At 22.4% G+C, this 11,917-nt stretch overlaps 1 protein-coding gene across 6 annotated transcripts in view; it reads right to left on the bottom strand.

The window, feature by feature from the left end:
- Positions 1-3,478: 3,478 nt before the first annotated feature.
- The window catches only part of LOC142235152 (uncharacterized), a 454,428-nt gene continuing 445,989 nt past the window's right edge, over positions 3,479-11,917 (bottom strand). For all 6 annotated transcript variants that reach the window (XM_075306408.1, XM_075306405.1, XM_075306406.1 and 3 more), the window contains one exon: positions 3,479-4,056. In XM_075306408.1, coding sequence (XP_075162523.1) covers positions 3,702-4,056 — 355 coding nt within the window. In that variant the 3' untranslated portion in view covers positions 3,479-3,701. The remainder of the gene's footprint in view (positions 4,057-11,917) is intronic.

The raw sequence follows: 11,917 nt of genomic DNA, 5'->3' as shown, positions 1-11,917 counted from the left end.
TGTGTAAGGTGTTATCACTTAGCCCAATTATATAACATAAATACTGTTTAATATTTAGAAGAAGGTGTATTTTTTCTATAGAATTTAATCTTATGCATGATGTTTTTTAAAAACAAATGAAATTATGTAAAAACACAATTTTTGAAAATTTCTTTTTTTTATATGAAAAAAAATCATAACGGTTCTCTAGGTAGGTTTTTAATATTATTGGAAAATATTTCCTGTTTTGTGAGTGTATTATTTGAAGGGTAATTACTGGTATAGAAGTCGGATGATAATTTAAATGAATTGAATTGAAAATATTTAAGCCATTTCAGTTCATGTTTGTTTTACCTAAAAAAAATGTCACGAAAATTTTTCCAATTAAAGTCTTAATTGAGTTTTAAAAAATATTCAATAAAAAATTTAATTGGTTCAACAAATTTTTTTATTGAAACAAGAAACAATCATAAAAATTTATTGTATCAATTAATTTTTCTTTTGGAAACAATTAATGTGTTAATTGGAAACAATTATTTTTTTTAAAGGACTTTAATCATTTCTGTGAATGAAGACATTTCAGTTAAAACTTAATTGAATCAATTAATTTCGTGAAATATTTTTTTCTGTGCATACTTGTTTTTTTTTTCAAACGAAATCTGAAATATTGAGAAAGGATCACATCATATTTGAAGAATAAATGTTTAATCAATAAAGTGAGGAAATTTTTGCCCTAAAAACAAGCCCATGTGAAATTCATTGCTTCTGGTCAGATTTTGCAGAAAATACACAGAAAAAATATCACCAAAATTTTTCCAATTAAAATTTTAATTGAATTTAAAAAAAATATTCAATTAAAAATATAATTGGTTCAAGAAAAATTTGAATTGAAACAAAAATCAATCACAAAAATTAATTGGAACAATTATTTTTTTATTGGAAACAATTAATATTTTTTTTTAATCGACTTCAATCATTTCTGCACACAAAAAAATATTTTTTGTGTTCAATCATTGGATCAATTGATCCAATTAATTTTTAGTTGAAACATCTTCAATCACAGAAATGATTGTATCAATTAAAAAATTAATTGAAAGTCAATTAATTTTTTAATTGATCCAATTAAAATGTTAATTGATACTATTAATTGTTGATTGGTTTTTGTTTCAATTAAAAAATTTATTGAATCAATTAAATTTTTAATTGGATATTTTTTAAAACTCAATTAAGTTTTTAATTGTTTTTTTTTTCAAACGAAATCTGAAATATTGAAAAAGGATCACATCATATTGGAAGAAAAAATGTGTAATCAATAAAGTGAGTGCATAAAAGGGTAAGTTTCGCCCTAAGAAAAAGCCCATGTGAAATTCATTGCTTATGGTCAGATTTTGCAGAAAATACACAGAAAAAATATCACCAACATTTTTCCAATTAAAATTTTAATTGGTTCAAGAAAAATTTGAATTGAAACAAAAATCAATCACAAAAATTAATTGGAGCAATTAATTTTTTATTGGAAACAATTAATATTTTTTTTTAATCGACTTCAATCATTTCTGCACACAAAAAATATTTTTTGTGTTTAATCATTGGATCAATTGTTCCAATTAATTTTTAATTGAAATGTCTTCAATCACAGAAATGATTGTATTAATTAAAAAATTAATTGAAAGTCAATTAATTTTTTAATTGATCCAATTAAAATGTTAATTGATACTATTAATTGTTGTGATTGATTTTTGTTTCAATTAAAAAATTTATTGAATCAATTAAATTTTTAATTGGATATTTTTTAAAGCTCAATTAAGTTTTTAATTGGAAACATTTTCGTGAAATTTTTTTCTGTGTGTGATTGATTTTTGTTTCAATTAAAAAATTTATTGAATCAATTAAATTTTTAATTGGATATTTTTTAAAACTCAATTAAGTTTTTAATTGGAAAAATTTTCTTGAAATTTTTTTCTGTGTGTGATTAAAGACATTTCAATTAAAAATTAATTGGTTCAATTAATTTCGTCATTTAAGAGAAAAAATATTTTTTCTGGGCATATTTTTTTTTCAAACGAAATATTGAAGAAGCACCACATCATATTGGAAGAATAAATGCGCTTAGAACAAACCCATGTGAAATTCATTGCTTCTGGTCAGATTTTGCAGAAAATACACAGAAAAAATGTCGCAAAAATTTTTCCAATTAAAATTTTAATTGAATTAAAAAAATATTCAATTAAAAATATAATTGGTTCAACAAATATTTTAATTGGAACAAAAATCAATCACAAAAATTAATAGTATCAATTAACATTTTAATTGGATCAATTAAAAAATTAATTCAATTCAATTAATTCAATTAATTTTTTAATTGATACAATCATTTCTGTGAATAAATCGATCAATAAAGTGGGTGCTTAAAAATGATGATTTTCGCCCTTAGAACAAGCCCATGTGAAATTCATTGCTTCTGCAGAGAAAAAATTTTTGACGAAATTTTTTTCAATTAAAGTCTTAATTGAGTTTCAAAAAATATTCAATTAAAAATCTAATTGATTCAACAATTTTTTTAATTGAAACAAAAATCAATCACAAAAATTGATAGTATCAAATTATTATACCCGGCGCCACACTGTGGAACAGGGTATTATAAGTTAGTGCTTTTTTAATTGACTTTCAAATAATTTTTTAATTGATTCTATCATTTCTGTGATTGAAGACATTTCAATTAAAAAATTAATTGGATCAATTAATTTCGTGTTGTGAATCAGAATTTTTTGTGTGTGTGTGGTAAGATTTTGTTTTTCGGCTTAAGGGTTTTTACTGGGTTTATTTTTATTTAAAGCTTATAAATAACATTAAATACCTGTCGGAGTATGAGAAAACGGATACTTCCTTTAAATATAAAACTTTACAAAAAGAACCATTATTTTTTATCCAAAAACAAAAAAAGAATATAGGAAAATTTTGTAAATCTTCTGATAAAAAGAAAATAATAAAAAGAAATGTATTTGTACAGAAAATAATAATTTATAGAAACAAATTTACAAAGGAAGATTTTATATATATTAGAACAACTTAGTAAAATTAAAAAAATAATAATAATTAAGAAAAAAAACGTTATTTTTAAATTATGACACATGATATGACTTTTTTGTTTTAATCGGACTTGTGTATTTTTTAGCTTTTTTGGTAGCTTAAGCAAAAGAGATCTCTAGAATCTCTGATTTCTTTGTAAAAAACATTAATGGTGGTTACTAGATTTTTATAAAAACTAGATTTTTTATTTAACCCTAAGTTCTGTTTTTTTTTCTAAATATGTGTTATATAGTTTTTTTATTTTGGTTTTTTTAAACTACTCCTATTCTTATGGATGAGTTAAAAATTTCATCTATGCTATATTGATATCTTTTTGGAATACCTATATATTTATTTAAAATTAAGTTTTATTTATTTATTCCTTTTCAATGTGAGGGGGGGGGGTTGTTTTCATCATTTACTTGAAAGCTTTTTCTTTATCAACTCTGTTTATTTTTTTATTTTGTTTCTTTATAATCGGAAGTACTCATACATCTTAGATGCTAGAAAATCTGATTTTGTTTTACCATAAAATATTTCCATTGATTTTCTTCATATTTTTGTATATATAAAAAAAATTAATTTAAATTTAATTTTCATTTCCCTTCTTGTTATTTTTTTAAAAATTTACTTTTCTTCCTTTTGAAAAAGAATCAAACGTCCGTTTCAGTTGAATTCGATAGTTGGGTTGACAAAATTATTGGATTCACTGCTGCTTGTACCTGCTGTAGCAATTGGGCTGCACTTCCGCTGGGTAAATCACCTTCCGTTAGATTATTCACAGTCGGATTACTACTACTATTGTTACTGGTCACACTCACAGTATCCGGTGTTGGTATCAAAGCCTGTCGGCTGGGTGATGTATGTTGCGATTGGGGGCTTGTTGGTGTGGGTGTGGCTGGTATTTGATGCCAATTAATGCTATTCTGTGATGTTATATTGCGTGTCTTCAGTAATGGTGGATATTTAATGGAACTGGAGAAGGCCATGCCGCGTTTAAGGGGAACCCTTAAAGTAGAAAATTCAAAAAAAAAAAAATGTAAAGAAAAATAAATCAAATTTAGATTAAGAGAAATGTTTTATTATTTTACTTAGTATATACTGTTATACTGGTAGAAGAAAATTTCCTAATATAAAAAAAAAAAATCATAAAAAATTATGCAACGATACAAATTTCATAAATACAATGCAATTTTTCTTCATAATTATGAATGAGAAACATTTCATAATGTAAATGAACATATTCATTGTGTTAATGAAACTTTCAGCAGAATTATGTAGCCTTTAGGGAGCCACCGTGGTGCAATGGTTAGCATGACCGGTCGTGGGTTCGATTCCTGCTACGACCGAACACCAAAAAGTTTTTCAACGGTGGATTATCCCACCTCAGTAATGCTGGTGACATTTCTGAGGGTTCCAAAGCTTCTCTAAGTGGTTTCACTGCAATGTGGAACGCCGTTCGGACTCGGCTATAAAGAGAAGGTCCCTTCTCATTGAGCTTAACATGGAATCGGGCAGCACTCAGTGATAAGAGAGAAGTTCACCACTGTGGTATCACAATGGACTGAATAGGCTAAGTGAGGCTGATACATCGGGCTGCCACCTAACCTAACCTAACCTATGTATCCTTTATAACTTTTAGGACCAATTTTTTTTTAGCTGCTTCATATTATTTTTTTAAGGAAAATATTTTTTTTTGAAATCTGTAGCTGGCCTTAAGAAAGAATCTTTAAATTAGGAAAAATTTTGAATATTTAGGTAAAACAAGTATATAGGTTGAAAGTTCAGCCACGCCGAATCATATGTACCCTCCCTCATCCATGGATTGCTTACAAACTTCCACTAAAGACTGTGATCTATGGGAGCTGTACCAAAAAAGTGAACCGATATGGCCCATTTGCAATACCGTTCGATCTACATCAATAACAACTACTTGTGCCAAGTTTCAAATGGATACCTTGTTTCATTCGGAAGTTAGCGAGATTTCACCAGACGACGGACGGACAGCCGAATGGAGGGACGGATATCGCTAGATCCACTGAGAATTTCAACACGCTATATATAAGAGTGAACCAATATGGACTTTTGCATGGTTGTTTGAGGGCATATACTAACTTCGCGTATCAAATTTGAACATGATCGGAAGACATTTGCTCCTCCAAGAAGCTTCGCAAGCCCAATCTTTGTACCGGATTATATGGGGCTATACCTAATAGACGGACGGACGGACATCGCTAGATCGACTCAGAAATTCACTACGACGCAGAATATGTATGTAAAAAAAAGTGAACCCTCTATTTCACTAAAGCCATTTTAGCTTTATTTTAGTTCATGGAATTATTATGTTTGGAAAAAGTTTCCTTTACTCCAATAATTTTTTGCATGCTTTAGTTACCTGAACTAAAAAATGGGAAAAAATTATTCACAAATAAAACATAAAGATTTACGAAATTCGTACTTCTCACAAAATAGTTCATTTTTTCTTTAAATTTATAAATTTACAAATTCGCCCATCTTAAACTTCGTATGGCTTTAAAGACATTCTTGCAATTTTGAACCCCAATTTTTTTCCTCAAAAATTTTCTTTAACAAGTGAAAAAATTAATATTGTCTAATAAATTTTCATGAATTTGTCGAAAAATATTTACTTAGTTTTGTGATATCGGAGTTTTTTTTCAGTGTATGAAAGTTAATCTATTTTAGGGAAAAGTCAATAAACTAATAAAAATTTCCAAATTTATGAACAAATTCATATTCAACATTTTCATGTGTATATTCCTGACCCACCAAAAACTATTTTGTTACTCTTATAAAAGAGCAAATAAATTCAGGTTACATCTATAGACAATTTTGTCAACATTTCATTTCTATGGAAAATTTTTTCACAATTTTATTTCTATAGAAAATTTTGTCAAAATTTTATTTCTATAGAAAATTTTGTCAAAATTTTATTTCTAAAGAAATTTTGTCAAAATTTTATTTCTATAGAAAATTTTGTCAACATTTCATTTCAAAGGAAAATTTTATTAAATTTTTATTTCTATAGAAAATTTTGTCAAAATTGTATTTCTATAGAAAATTTTGTCAAAATTTTATTTCTATAGAAAATGTTGTCAAATTTAATTTCTATAGAAAATTATGTCAAAATTTTATTTCTATAGGAAATTTTGTCAAAACTTTATTTCTTTAGAAAATTTTGTCAAAATTTTATTTCTGTCAAAATTTTATTTCTATAGAAAATTTTGTCAAAATTTTATTTCTATAGAAAATTTTGTCAAAATTTGTATTTCTATAGAAAATTTTGTCAAAATTGTATTTCTATGGAAAATTTTGTCAAAATTTTATTTCTATAGAAAATTTTGTCAAAATTTTATTTCTATAGAAAATTTTATCAAAATTTTATTTCTATAGAAAATTTTGTCAAAATTTTATTTCTATAGAAAATTTTGTCAAAATTTTATTTCTATAGAAAATTTTGTCAAAATTTTATTTCTATAGAAAATTTTGTCAAATTTTTATTTCTATAGAAAATTATGTCAAAATTTTATTTCTATAGAAAATTTTGTCAAAAATTTTATTTCTGTAGAAAATTTTGTCAAAATTTTATTTCTATAGAAAAAATTGTCAAAATTTTATTTCTATAGAAAAAATTGTCAAGATTTTATTTCTATAGAAAATTTTGTTAAATTTTTATTTCTATAGAATTTTTTTCAAAATTTTATTTCTATAGAACATTTTGTCAAAATTTTATTTCTATAGAAAATTTTTTTCAAAATGTTATTTATATAGAAAGTTTTTACAAAATTTTATTTTTATAGAAAATTTTTTCAAAATTTTGTTTATATAGAAATTTTTGTCAAAATTTTATTTCTATTGAACATTTTTTCAAAATTTTGTTTATATAGAAATTTTTTTCAAAATTTTATTTCTATAGAAAATTTTTTCAAAAGTTTTTACAAAATTTTATTTGTATAGAAAATTTTGTCAAAATTTTATTTCTATAGAAAATTTTGTTAAAATTTTATTTCTATTCAAATTTTATTTCTACAGAAAATTTTCTCAAAATTTTATTTCTATAGAAAATTTTGTCAAAATTTTATTTCTATAGAAAATTTTGTCAAAAATTTTATTTCTGTAGAAAATTTTGTCAAAATTTTATTTCTATAGAAAAAATTGTCAAAATTTTATTTCTATAGAAAATTTTGTTAAATTTTTATTTCTATAGACTTTTTTTTCAAAATTTTATTTCTATAGAACATTTTGTCAAAATTTTATTTCTATAGAAAATTTTTTCAAAATTTGATTTATATAGAAAGTTTTTACAAAATTTTATTTCTATAGAAAACTTTTTCAAAATTTTGTTTATATAGAAATTTTTGTCAAAATTTTATTTCTATAGAAAATTTTTTCAAAATTTTATTTCTATAGAAAATTTTTTCAAAAGTTTTTACAAAATTTTATTTCTATAGAAAATATCGTTAAAATTTTATTTCTACAGAAAATTTTCTCAAAATTTTATTTCTGTAGAAAATTTTTTCAAAATTTAATTTCTATAGAAAATTTTATTTTTATAGAAAATTTTGTCAAAAGTTTATTTCTATAGAAAATTTTGTCAAAATTTTATTTCTATAGAAAATTTTGTCAAAATTTTATTTCTGTAGAAAATTTTGTCAAAATTTTATTTCTATAGAATATTTTGTCAAAATTTTATTTCTATAGAAAATTTTGTCAAAATTTTATTTTTATAGAAAATTTTGTCAAAATTTTATTTCTATAGAAAATTTTGTCAAAATTTTATTTCTATAGAAAATTTTGTCAAAATTTTATTTCTATAGAAAATTTTGTCAAAATTTTATTTCTATAGAAAATTTTGCCAAAATTTTATTTCTATAGAAAATTTTGTCAGAACTTTATTTCTATAGAAAATTTGTAAAAATTTTACTTTTATAGAAAATGTTGGCAAAATTTTATTTCTATAGAAAATTTTGTCAAAACTTTATTTCTGTAGAAAATTTTGTAAAAATTAAATTTTTTAGAATTTTTTTTTTAATGTTTATTCTATAGAAAATTTTATGAACATTTTATTTATATAGAAAATGTTGGCAAAATTTTATTTCTATAGAATATTTTTATTTCTTTAGAAAATTTTGCCAAAAATTTTATTTGAATAGAAAATTTTGTTAAAATTTTATTTCTATAGAAAATTTTGTCAAAATTTAATTTCTGTAGAAAATTTTGTCAAAATTTTATTTCTATAGAAAAATTTGTCAAAATTTTATTTCTATAGAAATTTTTTTCAAAATTTTATTTCTATAGAATTTTTTGTCAAAATTCAAAAATTCGGGTTATATTGAATGCTTTTATGCTAAATGAAGTTTTCATTCAACTTCAATTTATCCAGGGTGCAGTTTCAAACTAAAGCAAAAATTCTTCTGTGTACTTCCCAGCAAAAAAAGAGTCACCAAAAAAGTTGTGAAAATGTTCTGTTTGGATCCGGAAGTGGTGCAGAATTGGCACAGAAGCGATGAATTTAACATGGGCTTGTCATAGGACGGATGTCCACCATTTCAGTAGTCGTTGCACTGAATTTGCATCACTTCTTAAGGTTTGATACGAATTCAGTGTTTTGGACGTGAATTAAGAAAATATGTGATATTTTGAGAAATAAATAAATTTTAATTTTTTTTTATGATTTTTAAAGCATTCTAATGCTTGTCTGGAACGTTTCACATCAAATATTTTCAAAAACTCACAAGATTTCAAGAATGAAGTTGACATCTTTTTCGGAAAAATTTAAATAATTTGTAACATTTTATTAATTCTTAATCTGTTTTTAACCTATTTGAAACAAAAAATAAATAAATTTCCCGTTTAAAAATATGAAAATAGAGAGTTATAAAAAATTGACTCAAATGAACTTCCTGTGCAGTTGAAATAAAGAACATCTTTGTCAAAATTTTATTTCTATAGAAAATTTTGTCAAAATTTTTATTTCTATAGACAATTTTGTCAAAATTTTATTTCTATGGAAAATTTTGTCAAAATTTTATTTCTATAGAAAATTTTATCAAAATTTTATTTCTATAGAAAATTTTATCAAAATTTTATTTCTATAGAAAATTTTGTCAAAATTTTATTTCTGTAGAAAATTTTGTCAAAATTTTATTTCTATAGAAAATTTTGTCAACATTTTATTTCTATAGAAAATTTTATCAAAATTTTATTTCTATAGAAAATTTTGTCAAAATTTTATTTCTATAGAAAATTATGTCAAAATTTTATTTCTATAGGAAATTTTGTCAAAAATTTATTTTTATAGAAAATTTTGTCAAAATTTTATTTCTGTCAAAATTTTATTTCTATAGAAAATTTTGTCAAAATTTTATTTCTATAGAAAATTTTGTCAAAATTTTATTTCTATGGAAAATTTTGTCAAAATTTTATTTCTATGGAAAATATTGTCAAAATTTTTATTTCTATAGAAAATTTTGTCAAAATTTTATTTCTATGGAAAATTTTGTCAAAATTTTATTTCTATAGAAAATTTTATCAAAATTTTATTTCTATAGAAAATTTTGTCAAAATTTTATTTCTATAGAAAATTTTGTCAAAATTTTATTTCTGTCAAAATTTTATTTCTATAGAAAATTTTGTCAAAATTTTATTTCTATAGAAAATTTTCTCAAAATTTTATTTCTATAGAAAATTTTGTCAAAATTTTATTTCTATAGAAAATTTTGTAAAATTTTTATTTCTATAGAAAATTTTGTCAAAATTTTATTTCTATAGAAAATTTTGTCAAAATTTTATTTCTATAGAAAATTTTGTCAAAATTTTATTTCTATAGAAAATTTTGTCAAAATTTTATTTCTATAGAAAATTTTGTCAAAATTTTATTTCTACAGTAAATTTTGTCAAAATTTTATTTCTATAGAAAATTTTGTCAAAATTTTATTTCTATAGAAAATTTTGTCAAAATTTTATTTCTATAAGAAATTTTGTCAAAATTTTATTTCTGTAGAAAATTTTGTCAAAATTTTATTTCTATAGAACATTTTGTCAACAGTTCATTTCTATGGAAAATTTTGTAAAAATTTTATTTCTATAGAAAATTTTGTCAAAATTTTATTTTTATAGAAAATTTTGTCAAAATTTTATTTCTATAGAAAATTTTGTCAAAATTTTAGTTCTATAGAAAATTTTGTCAAAATTTTATTTCTATAGAAAATTTTGTCAAAATTTTATTTCTATAGAAAATTTTGTCAAAATTTTATTTCTATAGAAAATTTTGTCAAAATTTTATTTCTATAGAAAATTTTGTCAAAATTTTATTTCTATAGAAAATGTTGTCAAAATTTTATTTCTATAGAAAATTTGTAAAAATTTTATTTTTATAGAAAATTTTGTCAAAATTTTATTTCTATAGAAAATTTTGCCAAAATTTTATTTTTATAGAAAATTTTGTTAAAATTTTATTTCAAAATTTTATTTTTGTAGAAAATTTGTAAAATTTTACTTTTATAGAAAATGTTGGCAAAATTTTATTTCTATAGAAAATTTTGTCAAAACTTTATTTCTATAGAAAATTTTGTAAAAATTTTATTTCTCTAGAAAAATTTTTAAAAATTAAATTTTTATCTATAGAAAATTTTATGAACATTTTATTTATATAGAAAATTTTGTCAAAATTTTATTTCTATAGAATATTTTTATTTCTTTAGAACATTTTGTTAAAATTTTATTTCTATAGAAATTTTTTAAAAATTTTATTTCTAAAGAATTTTTTTAAAATTTTATTTCTATATTTCGATAGAAAAATTTGTCAAAATTTTATTTCTATAGAAAATTTTTTCAAAATTTTATTTCTATAGAATTTTTTGTCAAAATTCAAAAATTCGGGTTATATTGAATGCTTTTATGCTAAATGAAGTTTTCATTCAACTTCAATTTATCCAGGGTGCAGTTTCAAACTAAAGCAAAAATTCTTCTGTGTACTTCCCAGCAAAAAAGAGTCACCAAAAAAGTTGTGAAAATGTTCTGTTTGGATCCGGAAGTGGTGCAGAATTGGCACAGAAGCGATGAATTTAACATGGGCTTGTCATAGGACGGATGTCCACCATTTCAGTAGTCGTTGCACTTAATTTGCATCACTTCTTAAGGTTTGATACGAATTCAGTGTTTTGGACGTGAATTAAGAAAATATGTGATATTTTGAGAAATAAATAAATTTTTAATTTTTTTATGATTTTTAAAGCATTCTAATGCTTGTCTGGAACGTTTCACATCAAATATTTTCAAAAATTCACAAGATTTCAAGAATGAAGTTGACATTTTTTTCGGAAAAATTTAAATAATTTGTAACATTTTATTAATTCTTAATCTGTTTTTAACCTATTTGAAACAAAAAATAAATAAATTTCCCGTTTAAAAATATGAAAATAGAGAGTTATAAAAAATTGACTCAAATGAACTTCCTGTGCAGTTGAAATAAAGAACATCTTTGGGACAACAGTTTTGGAAGCGCTTTTAAAGTGGTGCCTTTAGAAGAACTTCCATTTTTTTTTGCCGGGTTGTTGAGGGTATTATTCAGTCTGCCCCGTCCAGTTTTCCCTTTATTCAATTGTGTTGAATTTTTGAAAATTTTTTGGAATATTTCAAATTTCCTATAGTTCTTAAAAAAATCACATTTATATTATATAATTTCATCTGTATTATGGAAAAGTCCATAAATTAATAGAAATGTGTGAATAAAATTCATATTCAACTTATTTGTGTGAATGAGCCACCAAAAGCATTAATGGTAGGAGACCATATAATTTAGATAATAGATTCCAGTTATATTGACTGTCTTTATCCTGAATGAGGTTCA

The sequence above is a fragment of the Haematobia irritans genome, chromosome 4 (assembly GCF_050003625.1).
Source record: "Haematobia irritans isolate KBUSLIRL chromosome 4, ASM5000362v1, whole genome shotgun sequence".
NCBI classification, from domain to species: domain Eukaryota; kingdom Metazoa; phylum Arthropoda; class Insecta; order Diptera; family Muscidae; genus Haematobia; species Haematobia irritans.
The sequence above is the reverse complement of the archived record's forward strand: the minus strand, read 5'-3'. Positions and strand labels throughout refer to the sequence as shown.